Genomic DNA, 21,342 nt, shown 5'->3' on the forward strand with positions numbered 1-21,342 from the left:
GTTCCCCTGCGTGCACACATGCAGATATCTTACACTGTCCTCTTTCACTTCTCTTTTTTTTTTATTTCACAGAAAAGCAGATAAAATAGTTGAAAGCTGATAAGTGCAAACAGCTTTCAAGGTCAGAGGCAGCTGCAATGATTTCTCTGCAGGAAAAGCGCCCATGACACAGCTCCCTGCCTCCACCTCGCTCTGTCCTCCTCCCAGCGTGTGGCCACAGGATGTGGGTTACAAAGGACTGAGAGAAGGAGGGAGTGGGCTGGGGATGAGTGTGGCAGGCACCGGGGCAGCAGGACCAGGCAGCCCAGCCTGCTCCTCACCAAACATCCAGGTGGGTCAGGGCAGAGCTGGGGTTCAGCTCCATTTAATCCCGGCCCTGCTTGGTGGGAGCTGCTGGGAGGCTCAGCACGGAGCTGGCAGCAGCATGGTGTGAAAGGGCACGAGGCTGTGGTGGCCACACGTCTCCAGGGCCCTGCAGCACCTGCAGCATCGTTCTGGCTCTGAACACAGCAGGACCGGGTGGCACGGCTGCTTGCTGGCTTTAATGAGGATGAGCTTGGTGTGGTGATGGGAAGATACAAATCGTGGAACTGCTGAGCTGGGAAAGCTCCGATGGCCTGCGCTGGTGGAGATATTCATGAAGTCTTCCTGGAGCCACCAGCACAGCACAGCTTGCACAAGGCAGAGGAGCTCAGCTCAGTGCCCTGATTCTGCACCCTGGGGGCTTCTGGCTCCCGGAGAGGCTCTGCCGAAACTGAGCTGAGCCTGCCCCTTCCTGGCATGGCCACACAGACAGGAAGGAGGGCTCTGAGATCCTCGTGCCAAGCTTGGCCGGCTGCGAGTAGCTCCACTTCTTCTTTCTGGTGCCCCACAGAAAGTCTCTGCTTCCTGCCCCAGTGCTGTGGCAGGGCCGGCTCACTTGGCAGCTCTCCTGAGGCTGGCGTACTCGGAGCGTTCAGCACCAGGGCTCCTGCTGGGCCACTGTGCTGCAGGCAGGGGCTCCAGGTCAGCGTAGTGGATGTCCTTGTCCACCTTGCTGCTTCGCTGCTAAAATGTAGAAAACCTTGCCAAAATCACCCCTGCATGGCAGATTCCATGCAGAGTGCATGGACCGCTGGATGCTCACCCACCACCACCCTGGCCCTGTGGCTGCTGCATCCCTGGGGCTCCTGGGCAAAGGCGCCAGTGCCAAGCAGCACACCTGCATCAGGGCATCGTGGTGGGATGCTCTGCCCCATATCCACACCCTGCTCATACCTGACGGGGCAGCTTTGGGTTCTCTCCATCCTGGACTTCGCTGCTGGAGAAAAGGACAGTTGTTAGAGCAAGGACAAGGCAGCTGAGCTCCCCACCTCACCCACAGCAAACATCACCCAGTGCCAGAGCAAAACAACATGGTATTTTCCCTAAATTGCAGCCAAGTGAGGCAGCCTGCTCACCTCGCAGTGCAGAGGGAAAAGGTGGGGGTACCAACCTGAGGGTCCCAGGGCTCCCTGCACAGCACGGGGCAGGGAAAGGCAAGCAGCTGCCTGTGGTCACCTCAGCCATGTGCTGCCTCTGCTCCTCTCCCCTCTGCTTCCTGCGGTACAAGCAGAAGGCGAGGATGAAGACGAGGAGGATGAAGCAGAGCACAGCACCTGCAACCTCCACGCTGGGGAACGGAGAGGACTCTGTGGGGATACAAAGTAAAGTAGGGAGAAAGTGGTGGGCACAGGGCAGTGTGGGCCCGGCTGTGGGCAGGGCTGGGGCTGAGCTGGGGCAGCTGTGATGGGGTCATGCCAGACTGGAAGCCCACTCACCATGCACTGACACCTCCGTGCCCTGACCACGACTTAAGAACTCGTCACCAGACTTCATTTTGCGAAACTTCACACAGTAATAGGTGCCGGCGTCCTCAAGACAGACATCCCCGATGCGGATGGTGAAGTCTGTGTTGGACTCATTCACTGCCCTCGTCACGCGGGGTGAGGAGCCTTTCTGATCATACACAGTCTGATTGCCACTGCCCCAGCCTTTCAGCCACTTCACAGGGCCAGGGGGACCTGATCCAGTCACCGTGCAGGTCAGGGTCAGCGTCTGCCCCAAGGTCACCCACACCCGGTTCTCAGGCTGCTGCAGTTTGAAGTCCCATCCCACTTGGGCATCTGCACCTGGCGACAGCAACAGACAAGGCAGGGTCTGAGCTGAGCAAGGAGAGGACAGCTTGCTTTGATCCGCCTGCCCAGCACAGGCAGAGCACCCACAGCTCAGCAGTTCAGCTGAGAAACAGAGCTGGGTGTGGGGGAGAAAATGGCACTCGATGGGAGTGGCAGAAGCCAGCTTCAAAATGGACATGGGGAGAGATTTCAACTCCTGTCATGCTCCTTATGCCTGGCACTAGAGCTGCAGGAGGAAACAGGGGGAATTCCAGGCAGGAAAAAGCCCTCTGCTTCCTCCAGCATGGCTTTCCCTCAGTGCCGCTAAATGTCTTCAACAGGAGCACAGCTCCTACCCCCAGCCCCTCCTGCTCAAAGCCTTTGGATGCAGCTTCCTCGGGGCAATGAAGCACAGCGCACAGGACCCCGCACATCCCTCACTCTGGGCACATACCCAAGCCCAAGTGCCACGTCCCAGCACTGGGGAAATGGCCAAGGAGCTCTGGGATGGGAGGTGGGTTGTCCGGACACCCTGCAGTCCCTTGCCCCAAACAGCCTCATGCAAACCCAGAAAATCAGAAGAGAAAAGCCCCATACAGGGTTTATTTTTGCAGGCGTGCAGACAGCAGAGACCCAGTTGCGGCCGCATCAACCCCTCCCAACCAGCAGCACCCAGCGGCTGTGCCAGCCAGCAGGAATGGGTACTGAGAGAGCTGACCACAGCTCCTGCTGCTGCGCTGCCCCGTACTCACCCCAGAGCCATGCCAGGAAGAGGCTGAGCTGCCCAACCAGGAGCCGAGCCAGCAGCGCAGCGCGGAGCCGAGCCATCGGTGCTGCTGAAAGTTTGGGCTCTGACTCCAGAAGGAAAATGAGAAGCTGCACAGGAAATGGAGGCGAGCGGGCGCATGCTGTTAACACTTTTGGTGCCTGCCTGGGGCAGCCGGTAGGACACCGAGCCAGCAGGGAGCCTAGCGGGGCTTAACCCTCAAAGTGCATCCCAGGTCTCTGCACCCTGAGCTCACCCCAACCCCTGCACAGAGCTTAGGGCTGGAGGGGCTGCGGTGGGCACAGGGCAGGAGAGCAGCTCTGACCTTGGTCTCAGCAAGACAGCACGTCCTCGGCAGCAGGGGGGCTCTGGGGAAGCCCTGCACAAGCGGCACAGCAGCCACCCGTGTTCGAGGTGCATGCCAGTTTGGAGGCAATCTCTCCGGCTGCCCCATGTTGGTGGCTGTAGCAGCGTCACTCTTTCATGGGTGGAGTGGGACCAGCGTTGATGACAAAGAACGCTCATCAAAACAAGATGCCACAAACACCATGGGCACCCTCTGGGATTGCACAGGGCTGCAGAGAGGAACTTGGTCAGTGAAAAAACCAAAACCCCTACCTTCCCGTTTCAGCAGGAAGAGAGCCTGGGGCCCCACCACTCTGAGCCACACTGAGTCACAGCAGCAGGTAGTAGAACATGGCACTCACCATGACTCTGGAACTGCAGGCACTGCTGCTCACCTGCCTGGTGCTACTCCTGCACCAGAAAGACCCAGGTGAGTGTGTGGTCCTGCACAGCTGCAGCCTTTCCCAAGATGCACTCCCACTGCTGCTGGCAGGGCAACCCTTCTTTGAGCCTACAGATATTTGGGGTTATTATCTCCCATCTTACAGCTTGCTTTTATCCCCAGCCAAGCACTTTTCTTTATTTGACAATATCCAACTACCTGTTGTCTTTGTCCCACAGTGCAGTGTCACCATGCAGTCCCATGCCGTGGGGGGTGAGGGATGGGGACATCTCTCTGCCTCCTGCTCTGGAGTCTAGCAAGGCCCTATGTTGCACCCTGACTCTAGAGCCTCTTGCCAGCCTCAAAATTTCCTTTCACTGTTGCCAGGTGCGGGTGCCCAGAAGTATCCAGACTTCAAGCTGCAGCAGTCCCAGGGCCCAGTGGTGATGGCCACGGGGGAGACGCTGACTCTGAACTGCACAGTGTCTGGATTGGGTCCTATTGGCCCTGTGAAGTGGCTGAAGGGCTCGGGCAGCAGCAGTCAGACCTTTTATGATCTTAAAGGCCCCTTCCCACCCCGTGTGACGAGGGCAGTCGATGAGTCCAACACAGACTTCACCATCCACATCAGGGATGTCCGTCTTGAGGACGCCGGCACCTATTACTGCGTGAAGTTTATCAAAGTCATCGATGGTGAAGAGGTGTTTAAGAGCGGCGAGGGCACGGAGGTGTCGGTGCACGGTGAGTGGGTTCCCAGCCTGTCCTGGTGGGCTCTCCTGTGGGGCTGGGAGGGGCAGGACGCTCCCTGATGGGCCAATGCTTCTCCCACAGCCAGACCCTCCGAGCCGGTCATGTCGGGGCCGAGTCGCCGAGCGGTGCCGGGGCAGTCGGTGCCCTTCACCTGCAGTGCTGCAGGGTTCTTCCCCCGTGACATCCAGGTGAAATGGCTCAAGAACAGCGTTTCAGTTCAAGCTGAGCCACCCAACATCACCCCAGAGCTGTCCAGGTCCTCCTACAACATGTCCAGCACCATACAGGTGACGCTGCGTGAGGACGACATCCGCTCGGAGCTGACCTGCGAGGTGCAGCACATCACGTTGGCGGACCCGCTGAGGAGGACGTACGCGCTGCGCCAGGCCCTGCGAGGTGAGAGCTCACAGCCGTGGGGCTGGGGCAGGGCTGGGCCGTGGGCTCCGGGACGCCGGTTCCAGGCGCTGCTTCTCTTCCCAGTTCCCCCCAACGTGTCTGTGGTCGCTGCACCGCCGGGCGCCGTGGAGGTGAACAAGACGGTGAACTTCACCTGCCATGTGCGGGGCTTCTACCCGGGACCTGCGACCGTCACCTGGCTGGAGAACGGGACGGAGACGAACGCGGGGAGCACCACGCGGCCAAGGGAGACCTCCCGGGGCTTGTATGAGCTGAAGAGCACGGTGACGGTGCAGGCGGGAGAGGAGAAGAATGGCTCCAGGTTCACCTGCCGGGTGGTGCTCAAGAACCTGAAGCCCATCTCCAGCACGGGCACCCTGCGGATCGCTGCCCCAGCCCAGTGGGGACCCAGCGACAGCTGCACCGGAGACAACAGTGCGTGAGAGCTGCAGGGCAAGCTGGGCGGAGCTCAGGGGTCTGCGGGCTGCGTACCCCATGCCCCACACTCATGCATCTACCCACACAGGTGCCATTCTCCTGTCCAGCCCTGGCATATGGCTCGGCCTGCTGTTGGAGAAGGTGCTCCTCGCCATCGTTCTCTTCTTCCTCTTCAAGCGCAGCCGGCCCTGAGCAGCGCCGGGCAGAGCCCCAGCCGGGACGGGAGCGGCCTCCGAGAGCGCTTCCTCAGAGCTTCGCAGCCCCGGGCCCCGCTCGCACCGCACCCACAACGGTCGGTTTGGGCCCCGCCTGCACCCTCGCGTTCCCCGCTGCTTTGCTGCGCGAATGTTTAAGAGAAAATCGATGCGAAATCTTCAGCTCCACACCAACGCGTGCCAGCATCTTCGTTTCAATACAACATTTTGCCAAATTCATCCTCGCGGTGTTTTCTTACGGGGACGTCGAGGCAGGGAGCGGGGCGACGCAGCCCGGGGCCGCATCCCGCCGGGCCGCAGGGGGGCGCTGTGGGGAGGAGCGGGGCGGGCCGGGGCCGCGTTTCCCACCCGGAGCGCTTTGTGGAGTACACCGCGGCGGGGCGGGGCGGAGTGCGGGACCCGGAGCGGTTTGAGCGCTGCACCGCGGCAAGATGGCGGACCGGGAGGAGGCGCTGAGGGAGTTCGTTGCCGTGACGGGCGTTGAGGAGGAGCGAGCGCGGTTCTTCCTCGAGTCCGCCGGTTGGGACCTCCAGGTAGCCCTGCTCCGCCCCGGCTGCGTGCGGAGCCGCGCCTGAGGCGGGGCCGTGCCGGGCGGTGCGGGGCTCAGCTCGGCCTCCTGCGGGCTCAGGCCTCGGCCCGCCGCCCCCTCGGCCCTCAGCGGCTCACCAGGGCCGGGTTCTGCTGTTTTCACGGGTCCGGACCTCGATTTGGATCCGGTTATCTCATTAACTCGAGCATAATCAGCTTATTAACACAGGGCGAGGGTTTTGTTGAGGTTCGCGGTGAACCCTCAGTGCTCTGGGGGCTGTTCCAGAGCATTAGTTGTAGCATAGCCCCTTAGAAACAATGGCCTCGGTTCGGGAAGATAATGCATACAGTGGTCATGTCCTCACCTAGCAAACCCAAACAGCACAGCTGGCAGCGTCCTGTCTTTGCTGGGACATCCAAAGGGGAAAAGCCCATAAAATAGCCTTAGTCAGCGTGTCTCGAGAATTCCAATGTGACAGAACCTTCAGTTATGTTATTAGTGTATGCGTGTGTTTGATCTATTGCTCTGGAATGTTTGCTCTCCTCCTGAAACGCTCCTGCCGTGTTCCATTTCAGATTGCCCTTGCCAGTTTCTACGAGGACGGGGGTGACGAGGACATTCTGACTCTCCCCCAGCCGACACCCAGCTCTGTATCCAGAGGCACTGCAGCCAGGTGAGCAGAGAGCTTCAGTTTGAGCTGGTTTGTTCAGCAAGGGGTTGTAAGCCTCGTTGTGAAAACAAATTACATTAAAAAAAATGCCCATACTCTATTTAAAGCATTGGTGTTTGCTGATTTTCAGAATAAATAGTTATGCTTTTAGAGCTACTTCACCTCATATGGCTCTCTAGAAGTTATGAAAACAATAGCACTTCCATATTGCAAGCACGGGCCTTATTGCACAACTGATCCAAAGATCGGTTGAATGACTTGCTTCACTGCTCAGGAAAAACTGGATTTGTGTTCTGGGGTTAGAAGGCAATGGCACGGTCAGTGACTCTTTCATTTAAGCAAGCTGTATCTCCACAGGAGAAACGTTTCCTAATTTTCTGTTGCCCCTTGTCTGATAAGCATTTTGCAAGGAAAGTTAATTGGGCCTTACCAAGTCCCTGTGCAGTAAGGAAAAGCTATCTAGTTTCAAAGTACTGTGAAGGCAAAGTGCTCTCATTTCAGAATTTGAAATAAATTTCAAATTGCAGAAGAATTGGATTTCAGTTTGAATCACAGGAGTGTTCTTGGTGGCTTGACTTGACTGGGGTCTGGAAGAGAAACTGGTGTTTGGGAATGACTACTTCTTCAAAGAGGCAACAAAATTCAGTACGTGAGCAAGGAAGATGACTGAAGAGTTAACTCTTCTGCTGGGCCTGCACTCATTTGTTTTCTGTTGATGTGATCAGCACAGAGGTTCAAGAACATTATTCACTGCTCAGTTACACCACTGCTGACGTGTGATTTCGCATGAGTCAGACCCTGAAAGTAGAACAGAGTCAAGCTAACATGCTGTGCTCAGGAACTTTTGCTCATGTGGTTGAAGTGTGTCGTGGGGCCCATGTACTTTGATTGACTTTTGCAGTGACCATCGAGTAACGTCGTTTAGAGACCTTGTTCATGCACAGGAGGATGATGATGAAGAAGAAGAGGGACAGCGGTGAGTTTTCAGTTAGTCTTACAACCTGTGTGTTTATCCTTGCTGTTCTGTGGTGGCTTGCTGCTTGTGTACAGGTTTTTTTTTAAAGCAGATTTAAGTAGATATGCAATTCCTGTACTGAAAAATCTTAGGTCAACTGTAAGTAGTGAAATGCTCTGAAGTTTTACAAGCAAGGTAAATTGAATGGAACTGATGCAGCTTAAGGTTGCTCAGTGTAGGTAGGCCACCTGGTCCTCTGCAGTCAGCTGTGAGCTTGCTCTGGATGTGTTACAAGCCAGCTGGAAGCTAATAAACCCAATCTTCCACAAGTGCTTAATTGCACTTCACTGACTGCGCATTCATTGCTTCCCACTTAGTCCTGTTGTGTGTGGTGATCTTTCAGTGTACAATTAATGTTTGCCTTCCCTCAAAATACCAGTTATTTCCTTCGTAAGTAACAACCTGTTGCTAAATCCTGGTATAAATATGCCAGATCCTATCACATGCGTCTCCTGTAGGAGCTGTGGTCTGGTCCTACACAGAGGTGGTGTGTTTTCTGTCTAGGTTTTACGCTGGTGGCTCAGAGAGAAGTGGACAACAGATTGTTGGTCCTCCAAGGAAGAAGAGTCCCAATGAGCTTGTGGAGGATCTGTTCAAAGGAGCAAAGGAGCACGGTGCAGTGGCAGTGGATCGGGCAGCCAAAAGCAGTGGCGAGACGAGCAAGCCTAAAGTGAGGAGCGATGAGTTCTTCCTTCTTTTCCCTCTTTTTCTGTTGGAGTTATCGATGTGTGGCTCCCACTGTGACAGCTGTTTGGTCCTGTGGAGTACTAAAACTATCTTAAAGGAACATCTGAATCTGGACTCCTGTGTTAGTGCAGCTCTAGTTTACATGTCACAGTGGTAAGAAAAGCTGCTTTGTGCCATATTTATTAAGTAGTCCAAGCTGGTCACTGTGCCTGAGGGATAGCAAATGTTGCTGATACTTCGAAGCCCTCTGCTTTCCCTCAGAATGATGTTGGGGAAAGGGAAGCAAGCTGTCTTGAGTGCGTGTCATCCTGTAACCTCTTTGCCTGCCCCTTCTGCAGCCTTTTGCAGGGGGAGGATATCGCCTTGGGGCTACTCCAGAGGAAGAGTCTGCCTATGTGGCAGGAGAGAGGAGGCAGAACTCTGTTCAGGATGTGAGTATCTTTGTGTTGTTTTGTAGTGGTCACCTGGGGGATTTCTCTACTGTAACTACAGAGCTTGTGAGCCAGAGAACTACAAATTACAAAGATAGAAACTCAGGCGGATGGAAATACAATAAATTCTGCTTCTTGTAGGATTTCTGATTGGAGGAAAAAAGAAATGCACGTGCTTGGGTCTTATGCAGTAGTTTTTCCAATGAATGTTGATTACCTGAGTGTTCCTTAGAAACACAGGAATCTTTTCTCAGCCTCTGCAGTATGAACATACTGATTGTAAGAAATAGAGTGCAGAGAGCACTGGGTGATAAAGCTTTATCTGTTGAAGAGATGCGGAACTAATAGCATCAGTGCAAGGACCCTTTCTGCTTTGTGAGCAAATATCCATCTAGGCCTTGGTGGGAGCTTGGTTTAGGCTCCTTGTCTAACACTTGGCTCTTCAACTGTGCTTATCAGAAAGGGGTCTGTGCTGTCATTGTGTAGGAACTGATGAATGATTGTTACATAGCCAGTGCTTTTTTCTTTTCTCACTACATCAATGCAGCAGAACATTGCTGGGATGTTTTCTGCCGCTTGAAGTTCCTCTGCCAGTCAGCAGCTTTTCATTTTGCATCCAGTTGCTCTTACTAAGATGTTTCAGTAAAACTAATTGTTGTCTGGGGAATACTGCAGGTGCATGTTGTACTGAAGCTCTGGAAGAGTGGATTCAGTCTGGACAGCGGAGAACTGAGAAGCTACCAGGATCCATCCAATGCCCAGTTTCTCGATGATATCCGCCGAGGGTATGTAGTAAGAGGGGAGTGAAAGAAAATCCATATTCTGAAACACAGGTGTTCATGGATCTATGTCACATTTTACCTGAGCTTTCTTATAAGGGCTAAATTCTTAATATGAAAACTTTAGGAAAGCAGACTTGAAGATTTACTTTAGATAAATGGGCAGTTGCCTTGGTTTCTATGGGGTCTTGATGTTTCAAAGTGAACAGCCAGACTTTTGTATTTGGGCTGAGAATTTCTGATGCATCATGTCATTCCAGGTGAGGGCCAGGGAAAAGTAACCTTGAGCTTGTGCCTGTCGATGGGGAGGTGTACACCTGCCTTGTTAGTTAAACAAGAGTACATGAAATTCCAAAGGTTTTTGGCTGCAGCAGATCCTGTGCCTGCAGCTTTCTTGGCACTCTTCTTACTCGCTTCTCTGGGCGGATTCCTTCAGACACTCTCTTTGCAGGGAAGTCCCAGCAGAGCTGCGCAGGTTAGCGCGAGGCGGGCAGGTGAACCTGGATATGGAGGATCACCGTGATGAGGAGTATGTGAAACCTAAAACTGTCTTCAAAGCTTTTACTGGAGAAGGACAGAAGCTGGGCAGGTGAGAAAGCAGAAGCTCTGCTTTGCTGTGTGTGTGTGGTTGAGAGTCAATTATGAGGTTTTGTGGGATGAGCTTATTGATTCATCTTTCTGAAGAGAAGGTACTGAGTGCCTGTGATACGTGAGGTGTTGCTATAGGAGAAGGAAATGAGGCTCAGTGATGTGTACTGTGGGCTCATTCTCTTAATGGCGAGAGGCACATCTCCAGTTTGGAACCACTGTGATATGTCACATAGAAGCAGGGTCTCCTGATTGTATTACTGCTGTTCCTGTGGGGGTATGAAGAACCAAGATGCGGTGCTCTAAGAGGTAATGGTGTGGGTGAAGTTACAGATGAATGCCCACTGCCTTGCCACCTTGCTAGCTGATTCCTAAATTCTCATTTCCAACTTCCATTGGCACCTCTTGGTGAGGAACCTCGTTGGCTGGGCCCAGCAGGCGATAAGCTCACAGTCTGAGCGCCGGCACATTACTGTCAGGTGAGTAGTTTGGTTTTTAACACCTTTTTGTGTCTTCTGTTCTCAGCACCGCCCCTCAGGTGTTGAGCACCAGCTCACCAGCCCAGCAGGCAGAGAATGAAGCCAAAGCCAGTTCTGCCATCGCTATCGATGAGTCGGAGCCCGTCACCAACATCCAAATCCGGCTTGCTGATGGTGGGCGACTGGTCCAGAAATTTAATCACAATCACAGGTATAAGGGCAGCAGGAAACATGGGTTACTAACTGGGAAGGCTGAGTGACGCTGCAAATTGTGCTTAGATGTAGCAGATAGTAAAATCCTGGCTAGCTTGCTAAAGGGAACCCTGGGGATCCTTCTGTATAGATGAATAGCATTAAAGTTGTGGGGTTTTAAGGCAGACATTTCCTGTTGGAAAGATAGGGTTTCTTTCCAAATAGTGGTGGATAGTGGCTGGTGATAATGCACTTTGGAGCTTCAGTATCATCAGGAGAGCTTTCTTTAACATCTACAAAAAAAAATTGTGAAACTATGAGGTATTCAGGAATTGGTGCAGTTATTCTCTCAATTCAGACTTTTCAGCTGGGTTATTCCCTGTGTACTGAACGTAGCACTGAGGGGTGCTCTTAAACAGTTCAGTTCCCTCTGGTGAACGAAGCTGGCTTACATACCCTGCTGCTTCCTTAGAGTTCTGTTCTTCTTGCTTCCTTCATCTTGCAGAGAGTGCCTGTTTGTCCGTACTCATTCCTCAAGTTTCTGTAAGAGATTGAGCTTGTTTCAAAAAGTTACAAAAACGATCCTCTGGGATCAGGTGCGGGAGATGGATCCGGTGTCACTGCTGTGACTGCCCTTGGGAGCTGAGGCTGTGTGGGTTACGCAGCGTGTGATGAGTGCAGTTTCTTATAGCAGTTAGTGTTGAGCAATGTATTGATCTGATCATCTTGAAGGGCTCAGAACCCTTCAGTTTCAAATCGTTGCTTACACCATAGAAGTTGAACAATGTAAAAGAACATTTAGGTGGAATTCTTTAACCTAGAAAGTAGCTTATTTCTCTAAACAGGAGCCTATGGAAAAGTATCTTAAATCATAGGATTGTCTGGCTGCAGCCAACATTGTTACCTGGCAAACAAGTGCAGTGAGTGCAGGGTTGCACACTCCAGAAAGAGTGAATTTAGGCTTTTGTTGTTCACTTCGACAAGTTGTTGAATAACAGAATAACCTTTGTGTGTTTGATCCCTTTGGACAGGATCCGTGACATCCGGCTCTTCATAGCAGATGCCCGGCCAGCAATGGCAGCAACCAGTTTCGTCCTCATGACCACCTTCCCAAATAAAGAGCTGACTGACGAGAACCAGACCCTGAAGGAAGCCAACCTGCTCAACGCTGTCATTGTTCAGCGGTTAACATAAAGGAACCCGTGTCTCGCTACACGCCTGCTCGCAGTGCGCGTGCATCGTCCCATCCGTGCGTGCACCTGCATTGTGCAAGCACAGGCTCACATCTACTTGTAGCTCTGGGTTCTTAGGTCTTGGTTGGACTCTTTTCTCTTTAGTTGCATTTCCTTTGGGTTTTTTTTTTTTTTTGGTTGTTTTTTTTTTTTTTTTGGTGATGATCAGTGGACTTTAAAATAAATAAAGGAAACGAACCTGTTTTCAAAGGAGATGCAGCCTGCTGAGCCCCAGATTCTCCCAGGAGACTTCAGTTACCTTTGTGGAATGTGTTCCTGTGCTCTTTAGAGGGGAAGAAGGCGAGGGGGAAGGGAGTTCCCAGGGAGCAGTTTCCCTCTGTGCCAGTCAGATGCTCTTCACAATCTGTTACTCTGCCCTCTCCAGGGGCTGCTGCAACTCTTATTTTTTTGCACATTAGATATAAATGTACAGGAATGGGTGATGTTGCTGTCAGGATAATGGTTACGCCACTGTGGAAGTGCTGCGGGGGAAATCTTTGTGAAACAGTTGTTGCTCAGTGTGGGGAAAACTGATGTGTGCGTGCAGGTGCAAAGGTCAGCACTGCTGGGCTGTTGTGGAGGGAAAGTCCTGACGTTCCTTCCTTCAGCAGAACACTTAGGGTGTTCATTACAGGACCCACCCGCTCTGCCAGCACTTTCTCCAGCAGACCAGGCTGACCGACTGCAGTTTTATTCTGCTGTGTTGCATTTCCTTGAGAAACCCAACATCCTGCTGATTTTTTTTTTTTTCTAAGGAAGGCGCAAAGCTGAATCGGCTCGAAATGACTGAAACTACAAGGCAAACAGTATCTTACTGGAAAGCAAATTTTAAGGTGAATTACTGTGTGTTGGAAACAGCTGAGGTGAAAAGCTCGAGGCTGTAGTACCCTCTGACTGATTTCCTTTGCTGAGGCCCACATAGCTCAGCACCTGGAGCGCTCCAGCTTTGCTCTGCACAATGTGTCTTGGACTCAAGTCTCCATTTCCTTCCTTTGGACAGAATGCTGTGGGTGAATTCATTGCTCCTAAAGGATGGGCTGGCGGTGCTGCTACAGCACGATGTGTGCAAGTTGCCATCTAGTGTTGTGCCACGGCACTTCTCGCTGATCTGCAGCACGCTTTCAATTCTGCTTTGGAGCAGAACTTTAGAAGGCCGTAGGCATTTCGCTACCAGCTAGCTGGGAGCTGCACTGACATCTGCAGCGTCCTGTGGGAAAGGTTGGGCTGCAGCTGTGGGAGGCATCGGGGCGTGCAGTCCTGTCTGGGCCCTGCCTTTGTCGGCCGGGAGCCGTGTGGTTGCTGTGCTGGAAGGGCATCCCGTGCTGTGCAGCTTCCAGCTCTGCTGCGAGCACAGCGAGCTCCAGGTGCGTGCAGCAGGGGAGGGCGGGCAGGTTGGGCAGGTTCAGCACGAGGAACTCGCTTGGCTGGATGTGTTAATGCAGAACTGCAGGAGCAGGCAGCAGAGCTCAGCAAAGGCTGGTGTTTTTTTTTTTTTAATATAGCAAGTTGAATTAATTTAGATTTTTCATTACTAAGTGGACATACAGCGTGCGTAACAGCATATTTGTAAATTATTGTGAAAACAACCATTAAAGGCTGGGAAAACAGAAAAACAGCATTTGACCCTTTCTAGCAGTGGCTACCATCTGTTCTCGTTCTGGATGATGCATGTGCTGCCATCTACTCGTACCGTTCTGGGTTCCCCCAGCTAGCAGCCTTCCCAGCGCGGCGATGCCTTCAGCTAAATGAGATGAAAAGCCTTTTGGCGTCGTTCTGTAAGCCGTTTTCTGGCAGGTGAAGGCGGGCTCTCCCAACCTGCAGCCCTTGGATGCGCTCCATCGTGACCACTGAGTCACCTGCGTGAGCCAGTGCGAGAGCATTCAGCCGGGGCGCTCCCACCGCCCCCCGGGCAGCGCGTCCCGATAGCTGAGCGCTCATTCCGAGAAGAAACTGTTCCTAACACCCGACGTGCCCCCCCCCACAGGGCTCCCGGCCCGGCGAAGCCTTTTTTCCCCGGGGCCGGAGGGTGGCAGTGCTGCCGTGGCCGGAGCGGGAGCTGCGTTCCGTTCTCCCCGGGCCGCGCTGCTGTGCCCGGAGCTCTCCGTTCCTGCAGAGCCGTTTCGCTTCGGGATCTTTTTTCTCTTCCCCCCCCCCCCCCCCCCCCCACCGAGGACTTCTCGCTGCATCTTTGCCGACTTCCACACCCCGATGTCGAGGCAGAGCTCTGTATCTCACGTGAAAAAAATTGCTTCCTTTCGATTTCTGTGGAGGATGCAGCTCAGCTTTCTGACCGCGCTCCGATGCTTTCCCCTGTAACCGAGTTTTTCACGGAATGCTGTGTTTCAGCAGCTTTCCCTTCCTCAGGCTGGAATCTGTAGGACCTCTTCCTTTTTTGTTCTTCCCCTTCCTATGCAGTTCGTTGTTTCTTCCTCTTCCTTTTCACGTGTCTGCGTTGCCAAGTCTTACAGAAAGTGCCTTCTGAGAGCGTTTCCTCTCCGAAGCTGCTTTGCACAACTTCCTGGGAGCTCTGCCTGCTCTCCCTGTTGCTGTGCTGGCTGTCGGATGTTTCCTGCTCCACGTTTCCTGCCGGACCCGGCAGTTCTGCTCCTCCGGTGCCTCTGCTCAGGCAGTGTTTCAGTGCCCTGCTGCAGGCACACCCATCTCTAGGTGTGGGTTCATCTACGTCTAGGTATATGTTCACCTACATCCAGGTGCAGGTTCTCCCACGTGTAGGTGAATCTATGTTTAGATGTAAGTACACTCATCCGTAGGTGTAGGTGAATCTATGTCTAGGTGTACGTTCACCCGTTTCCAGATGCAGGTGCTGCAATTTCTAGGTATTGCTGTGCCTCCAGCTGCTCATCTGGGTGAACCATTCACAGCCCAGATCGCTGCGTGGCTGCCTTGTGCCAGCACAGGGCTCAGGCAGCTCAGCTGCTATGGGAAATAGAAGCAGTGACAAGAGATAGGGAGCAAGAAGTCCCAGCGGGCATACCCACAGCCAGAAAAGGGTGTCTATGTATGTATATATACATATATATATATATATATATTCTTGTTGCCTTTGTTTCTAATCGATTGTTTAATTTAATCTTGGCTCCTCGATGCTGGATGCCACTCAGTCTTTCCAGAAGGAGGAAGCAACCTTCATGCAGTGACATATCACTGGGTGGGTCTGCAGATCCCTGCTGCATTTATTTGGAGCCGTGATTACAAGGACGTCAGCTGCTCCTGGGCTGATGTCGGATGTCCAGCCGGGTGTGTTTTCCTTTGAAAGCAGCGCCGCTTTCCATCCTTTGTTATCGAGAACAAGGACCTTGAGCTGATGTTTCTTGAATGTAGTTACCGTGGAAAACTGGCTTGGGGGGATCGGTGCCGCAGTCACACAAAGCGAGGTGTGCAGGGCTTTCTTCAAAGCCCACTGCCACGGGGTTGGCCGTGATACCTGCGCTGGAGCCTGGGGCAGCAGCGGGTGTGTGTCCCATTGCTGCGTTTGGTGACTGGTGATTTCAAAGGGCAGATTTCATGGCCCAGTGAGGTTACTTTTCCTACCAGCCTGGGCGTTCCCGCTGGTGCTTGAACCACAGACACGTGGCACCATCCAGGTGAGCTCCAGAACCAAGGAGATGTGGCACTGAGGGACAGTGGGCACGGAGGGGTGGGCTGGGGTTGGACCTGGGGATCGGAGAGGTCTTTTCCAACCTCAATGATTCTACAATCTCCCAATTACGCAGCTCTACAGAGAGTGCATATTATTAATGATGCAACAGGACACATCTTCAGCAGCCAAACAGCTCCTGTGTCAAGTACCCCCCAGAGCAGCAGCTGTGCTGGGGAGTGAGAGCAGCCGAGGCAGGGAGGCCTGGAAAGCACTTGCCAGTGGAGCACATCCAACTGCTGCCATCGGCTTCTCTGCCAAAAAATTCCCGTCTGCAGGCTCTGGATTTTTTTTCAGTGGGGCTGCCTTCCCTTGTCAGTCAGAGTTTCCTACAGGAAGCTGAGGGCTTGCACTGGAGCTGCTTGAAGCGTGCATTCCTGGGCCTTGGGCTGCCTTCAGAGATAAGATCTCGTGTTTCTGCAGTGGGGAATGGGGTTCTCAGGAAAGGAACTTTCCTTTGCAGTAATTTCAAACATGACATTGTTTCTTAAGCTGCAGAGCTTTGGCTTCTCTGAGCCTTTTGCTGGGAGCATTCATGAAACAGAATAATGGGGACAGATGCAGCACTGCTGCGTTCTCTTCCTACCTATTTCTAAGCAACAGTTAGCAAAAGATCAGCACGGAGATGGAAGAGGCATCATCCTCTTGCTCCTTGATGTGCTGCTTTGGTTCGATCTTGTGCAGTGTTCTTAGAAAGCTCATTGCCAGCCTGCCTAGCAGCAGTGTGAGAGCTCGGTGCCGTTGCCTGAAAGCTGTTCCCCTGGCACCAGGCTGAGCTCACGCAGAGCAGGATGCGCGCTCCCCGTGCTGCAGCAGCCATCGGGACATCCTGTCTAGACCTCACGGGGAAGGCTGGCTTGCACAAGGCACTGAGCAATGCAAAAAAAAACCAAAACAAAACAGGGGGCCAGGGGGGGGCTTGAGGAGGAGATGAGCAGAGCACAAATAAAGCTTTTCCTGCACTGGAGGGAATCATGCTCTGAAACAGCCATGGAGCAATAGACACAGCTGCTTTGGGAGGTGGCTGTTGGTTGTCTGTTGGCTTTTTGGTGCGTATGCAGAAAACGCGGCTATTTGCACCTGGAGAGTAAATGGGTGCCAAAGAGCAGGAGGACTCAGTGCTGAGTGCAGCTTCAAAAGGTGCCTCGTGTCTGCTGAGTGGGTACAAAACGGCCCAGAAAAAAAATCTTAAACCCAAGGTTTTACGTTTCCTACCGAGTTTCCCCTTTCCTCTTGGGTGGGGAGAGATGTATTTCGCTTTTTCATAGAGATGTGTGCTTAGATACGCCGGTGGGAGACAGGGATTTGGCTCCCTCCGTGCTGGCCGTGGTCCAGTGTGAGCGATATTTGTTATCGGAGCTGTCAGTAAAATCACAGTGAACAGAGATGCCGCTGACTCAGTTGTGCTGCGGCTTATGAACCGCGTTCTGACTCAGCCTGCGAAATTTGGGATTTTTTGATTAACCCCCACTGGCCGAGGGGAGGCTGAGCTGGAGATGACACGCTTTGAACAGCGCTGGGACGAAGCTTGCAGGTGTGGGTGTGGAGCAGCGCGGGCTGAATGCTCCCGGTGCGCTTGGTACCCTGGGAGGGTGCACTGCTCTGACACGCAGCGATGGAGACCAACCTCAGGGCCCTTTATTATGGAGCTGAGTGATGAGACCACGTGTGCCCCCTCTGTGCCAGCCCATCGCCGCGTGCCTCCTCCAGCTGCTTTCTGCCTTCGCTTGCCAGGAGCTGCATGGTGGGAGCGTTGCTGCCTTGGGAACTGCTCCCACGCAGCGACCGGGCTCCCACTGCTCCTAATGGAGGAGCAATTTGTGGCTGTGTCACAGAGACTGCTGGGCTCTGCGGGCTGGGAAAGGGCTGTGGAAGGGGGCTCAGAATGGCAAGTGGCTTGTGACCGGGCTAAAACACACTGCGTGGGGTCTGCATTGCCATGGGAGATCTCACAAACTGAAAGAGGTTTATAATTACAGATCTTGCTTAATAGAGAAAGGAAAATGCATCCCACACCTCCTGCTCTGTGACAGTCCTGGGCGTGGGCAGCACCAACGCTTTGCACTCATTAGGGAGAGGGCAAAGCTGAGGACAGGGGTTCCACAACCCAGGTAAGAAGTCAGAGTGGGGTTCCTGTTGTTCCTGCAACCCCTAGGGATGAGGGGCAGCAACACACAGCAGAACCCACCCCACACACACTGCCATCCTGCTCCCTGGTGGCTCCAGCTGCCCTCCGTGCCCACATTTGGTTCAGCTAGCGGCTGGTGGGGTGGTTTGGAGCTTGGCAAACATCTCCTGCTCCAAACCCTGAAGATTTCAGTGTGACAGCAGCCAGGGGTTGAGGAGGAAGCACTGGACCTGGTCCTGATGTTTGCAGAGCACTGCACTTCCCCATGTAGCTTCAGAAAGCCCACGAGCTGCTATCCTGCAGCACTGCACGCACCCTGGCTTCCCACCCCACTGCACACACCCTCTCCAAACCCCATCCAGCTCTGATCAGTGCTCGGGGTGAGGAAGCCCCCACGTACCACCAAAGGATGCAGCCATGCTTCCAGGAAGGTGCAAAGGTGCTGAACTGCATAGGATGGAGCAATGCCGCAGAGGACAGCGGTCTGCAGCGGGGTAGGGTCAGCATCCCGGGGTGCTGCATCGTCATGGGAACGCGTTCACCACGTGCACGCTCAGCCCTGCACCCACACAGCGCTCAGCAGGACTGTGGGGGTGTGCAGTGCGTGACTCAGGCTCGGAACACGCTGTCACAGCACGGCTCTGCCTTGTGCTGCTGTTGCCGACTTTGCAGTGGAACGGGCAGAGATGTGCCGAGTGCTGCTCTACCTGCTGCGAGCATCGAGGGAACAAAAGCTGCCACCAAACCGAGAGAAACGCTTTTGTAATTTTAGAAATGGAACTGCTGTGCAAACAATACTCCAAAGTGCTCCACGGCAGCGGTGCCAGGCTAATGCTGTGGGACGGGGACGGAGCTCTGCGGTGCAGGGGCCTGGCTCTGGCTGTGAGCAGCACACAGGGCTGTGAGCAGGGCATGGCAGCACCACTCCCTGTGTGTGCAGGAAGGAGCTGGGCCCCTGCCTGGAGGTCGCTGCTGGGTGCTTGCCAGAGGCTTGAGGCTTGGTACAGTGTTTGCTAAAGCCAACCACGGCCAAGTAAAATAGAGGTTTTGCCATCGCTCCTTTTGCTGAGCGCTGAAATGTTCCTTGTGCTTTCCGTGCTGGTCCATAGGGATGCCCTGGATGCTGCCTATTGCAGTCTCTCTCTGCTTGGGCTGCCTCTGCCACAGCTACCTGAAGCCTGGTGCAGCCTGTAAATTTTAAGACTGAAGAATGTGAACCGCTAGAGTGGGGCTTAACAGAAGAGGGAAGGATGATGCAAAGCTGGGGAGAGTGACTCAGCAGAAGGCTGTGCTGCCATTCAGCGAGAGCCAGGTAGGCTGAGAGCCGGGCAGAGAGGAACCTGATGAGGTTCAACACGAGCAAGCACAGGGTCCTGCGCCTGGGGAGGAACAGCCACACACATGAGTACAGGTTGAGGGCTGAGCTGCTGGAAAGGAGCTCTGTGGACAAGCACCCAGGTGTCCTGGTGGCCAACGGGTGGCTGTGAGCCAGCAGTGTGTCCCTATGGCCAAAGGCCAACGGTGGCCAACAGGCTGACCGTGAGCCAGCAGCGTGCCCAGAACAGCTCCGGGGCTGAAGCAGGTGAGTTCCCCAGGACGGACACAGATTTGCTGTGCTGTCAGGATGTGCTGGTGTCGGGGAAAGCTCTTGTTTCCTGTTGTTTCCTGTTTCCATGTCCCCAAAGCCCTCGCTGCATCCTGACCGCCTTGTCCCACTGTCCCTGGCCCTGACACCATGCTGGCAGCTGTGCGCTGCATTGCTGCCTTCCTGCAGGTCCCAGCAGCTCTGGAAAAAAGGAGCTGCTCCCTTCTGCTGTGCCGTGGAGCAGGGCCCCTCTGGATTCACAGCAATGCTCCAACATGTGGGCATGTGTGCAAAAAGAACACAGGGGTTGCTTTTGAGAGAAACCCACATTTTTAAGGAAAATGCTACCTGCATAGCATGCCTCTCTGTGCTTAGAGTGCCCTTTCCTGGGGAAAGGGTTAGAATTTCTCGGAACGTGAGCAATGTTCAAGCCTGGGGTGTAAAGCTCGTGCAGCACAGGGTGGGTGGCAGCTGTGGGCTCCCATTTTATCCCCACTTGTGCCAGGATGGAAGGTTAGGGCAGAACACTGGGAACAGCTCATCTGCTCCCAAACCCCATCCCACAGCTTCTTCTCCCCCAGCAGGATCTCAGCACCCCCACGTCTCTCCTGGCAACAGTGAGGGGGGAGAGGAGGGATCAGCCATTGCTGCCGGCAGCACCACTGCGCTCGGCCTCGCTGGAGCTGGTTATTTTTAGGGCCGGAGCCGTGCATGACCGCTGGTTGACCTTGCAGCTCTCCAGCCTGGTGCACACTGGCAGGATCTGAGCAAATCACTCCCTGGTTGCGCGCTGAATTAATGTGAACCTTGCGCCTTGCGGTGCAGCGCTGCGATGGATGGGGGAGACTGTGCACTGGAGACGCACCGGGGCATCTGCAGGACGGCTGCAGAAGTCTGGATCCCGAAGGATCTCTCAGAAGCACAAAGGCTTCCTTTCCCCATCCCTTTTTCTCTTTTGTTTTCTGACGGACGTTTCCTGGGAGCACCCCGTTGAGTCCATGGCTGGGCCTGAGCAGCGAGGGGTGCTTGGAACCCAGCGATGCCAGGAGTTGGACCCAATGATCTTTACAGGTCCCTTCCAACTCGAGGTGCTCTATGATTCCGTGATGCCAGCAGGCCCCTTTTCCTCACCCTTTATTTTCTTTCACCTCAGCTTCAGGTCTCATGGGCTTCCCCTACCAACAGGGTGCCTGAGGAAAGTCACAGACCACACGCAGGAGCTGTGCATTACAGATTAATGCAAGAAATAACGCTATAGCTTAAAGCAGGAAAACAAAGCAAAGACCCACAGCTTGGTGCTTCAGTATTTAAAAGACACGGGCAAGGAGCAGAAGCAATTAAGATTTGTTTCATCCCGTTATCCGCTGTTTTAAGTGTTTCCTCGTGCCCCATTTTAATGCACTTGCTGAAAATCCGGGGTTTCATTTGTCCCGTGGCTGTCCTTGGAGCTCCTCTGTTCCCTCGTGGGTGCTCAAGTTCATCTACAAAAAGTGAGAAAATAGGACGCTTTGAAGCACGAACTCCGTGCCTGGAAAGATTCTCTTTTTTTGAGAAAAAAAAATAAAAGAAAGTGATCACTGTTCCCAGAAGAAAGCCTTTTTTTCATGTGGATTTGTCCAAACCTGCGTGTTCCATCACAAGGGCCCGGAGGAGGAGGGCTCTGACCCGCACGGCACAGCACGCTGCGGGGGGACCACAGCTCGGAAAAGAGCTCCGAGCTCCCCAACCCCACCGTGCCCACTGCCCGCGTCCCTCAGGGCCGCATCTCCGTGCCGCGGGACGGTGACACGCACGGCCCTCAGCCCCTGCGGCTGTGAGGGGTGAAGGACGGGAGCGGGGCTGAGCGCGGGCCCCGCGGTTTCCCCGGCAACCGCGCGGTGCCAAGATGGCGGCGGGGCGGGAAGGACGGGAGGGGGGGAGCGGGCAAGATGGCGGCGGGGGG

At 54.0% G+C, this 21,342-nt stretch overlaps 4 protein-coding genes and 1 long non-coding RNA gene across 9 annotated transcripts; 2 read left to right on the plus strand and 3 right to left on the minus strand.

Annotated features, from left to right (window-relative positions):
- Positions 43 to 3,476, minus strand: LOC110408396 (tyrosine-protein phosphatase non-receptor type substrate 1-like). 5 transcript variants are annotated; one of them, XM_021417047.1, is made up of 6 exons: positions 3,227 to 3,476; positions 2,888 to 3,011; positions 1,800 to 2,150; positions 1,475 to 1,670; positions 1,258 to 1,297; positions 43 to 1,044 (listed from the first exon to the last, which is right to left on the minus strand). In XM_021417047.1, the coding sequence occupies exons 1-6, from the start codon at positions 3,353 to 3,355 to the stop codon at positions 916 to 918; spliced, it is 969 nt and encodes a 322-aa protein (XP_021272722.1). In that variant the 5' UTR covers positions 3,356 to 3,476; the 3' UTR covers positions 43 to 915. The 5 variants fall into 5 exon arrangements, with proteins under 5 accessions (XP_021272722.1, XP_021272719.1, XP_021272721.1 ...); XM_021417044.1 differs by having other exon boundaries at positions 43 to 1,047; XM_021417046.1 differs by having other exon boundaries at positions 1,258 to 1,300.
- On the plus strand, positions 3,556 to 5,717 carry LOC110408392 (tyrosine-protein phosphatase non-receptor type substrate 1-like). The gene is made up of 5 exons (XM_021417038.1): positions 3,556 to 3,676; positions 4,016 to 4,369; positions 4,460 to 4,774; positions 4,859 to 5,209; positions 5,301 to 5,717. The coding sequence occupies exons 1-5, from the start codon at positions 3,598 to 3,600 to the stop codon at positions 5,402 to 5,404; spliced, it is 1,203 nt and encodes a 400-aa protein (XP_021272713.1). The 5' UTR covers positions 3,556 to 3,597; the 3' UTR covers positions 5,405 to 5,717.
- Positions 5,807 to 13,888, plus strand: NSFL1C (NSFL1 cofactor). The gene is made up of 9 exons (XM_021417039.1): positions 5,807 to 5,960; positions 6,532 to 6,629; positions 7,528 to 7,602; positions 8,146 to 8,311; positions 8,667 to 8,759; positions 9,435 to 9,544; positions 9,990 to 10,127; positions 10,652 to 10,816; positions 11,829 to 13,888. The coding sequence occupies exons 1-9, from the start codon at positions 5,859 to 5,861 to the stop codon at positions 11,989 to 11,991; spliced, it is 1,110 nt and encodes a 369-aa protein (XP_021272714.1). The 5' UTR covers positions 5,807 to 5,858; the 3' UTR covers positions 11,992 to 13,888.
- LOC110408402 lies at positions 13,507 to 15,034 on the minus strand. Its single transcript, XR_002444303.1, has 2 exons — positions 14,265 to 15,034; positions 13,507 to 13,885 (listed from the first exon to the last, which is right to left on the minus strand). It is a non-coding gene; the product is annotated as an uncharacterized LOC110408402 (long non-coding RNA).
- Positions 15,099 to 21,336, minus strand: LOC110408115. Its single transcript, XM_021416553.1, has 2 exons — positions 21,023 to 21,336; positions 15,099 to 20,881 (listed from the first exon to the last, which is right to left on the minus strand). Exon 2 carries the CDS (start codon positions 19,752 to 19,754, stop codon positions 18,519 to 18,521), a length of 1,236 nt encoding a protein of 411 aa, XP_021272228.1. The 5' UTR covers positions 19,755 to 20,881; positions 21,023 to 21,336; the 3' UTR covers positions 15,099 to 18,518.

Source organism: Numida meleagris, chromosome 19, assembly GCF_002078875.1.
Source record: "Numida meleagris isolate 19003 breed g44 Domestic line chromosome 19, NumMel1.0, whole genome shotgun sequence".
Taxonomy (NCBI): domain Eukaryota; kingdom Metazoa; phylum Chordata; class Aves; order Galliformes; family Numididae; genus Numida; species Numida meleagris.

What these genes read in the sequence shown, in the direction of transcription:
- NSFL1C (XM_021417039.1), top strand. Translation starts at nt 5,859, where the DNA reads ATGGCGGACCGGGAGGAGGCGCTGAGGGAGTTCGTTGCCGTGACGGGC. An exon ending in CCGCCGGTTGGGACCTCCAG is followed by an intron (nt 5,961 to 6,531) that starts GTAGCCCTGCTC and finishes GTTCCATTTCAG; the next exon opens with ATTGCCCTTGCCAGTTTCTA. An exon ending in GAAGGACAGAAGCTGGGCAG is followed by an intron (nt 10,128 to 10,651) that starts GTGAGAAAGCAG and finishes TTCTGTTCTCAG; the next exon opens with CACCGCCCCTCAGGTGTTGA.
- LOC110408392 (XM_021417038.1), top strand. Translation starts at nt 3,598, where the DNA reads ATGGCACTCACCATGACTCTGGAACTGCAGGCACTGCTGCTCACCTGC. An exon ending in CCTGCACCAGAAAGACCCAG is followed by an intron (nt 3,677 to 4,015) that starts GTGAGTGTGTGG and finishes CACTGTTGCCAG; the next exon opens with GTGCGGGTGCCCAGAAGTAT. An exon ending in CAGCTGCACCGGAGACAACA is followed by an intron (nt 5,210 to 5,300) that starts GTGCGTGAGAGC and finishes CTACCCACACAG; the next exon opens with GTGCCATTCTCCTGTCCAGC.
- LOC110408396 (XM_021417043.1), bottom strand. Translation starts at nt 3,355, where the DNA reads ATGGGGCAGCCGGAGAGATTGCCTCCAAACTGGCATGCACCTCGAACA. An exon ending in CTTCCTGGCATGGCTCTGGG is followed by an intron (nt 2,151 to 2,887) that starts GTGAGTACGGGG and finishes TGCTGTCGCCAG; the next exon opens with GTGCAGATGCCCAAGTGGGA. An exon ending in GGGAGCCCTGGGACCCTCAG is followed by an intron (nt 1,301 to 1,474) that starts GTTGGTACCCCC and finishes CCTTTTCTCCAG; the next exon opens with CAGCGAAGTCCAGGATGGAG.
- LOC110408115 (XM_021416553.1), bottom strand. Translation starts at nt 19,754, where the DNA reads ATGCAGGTAGCATTTTCCTTAAAAATGTGGGTTTCTCTCAAAAGCAAC.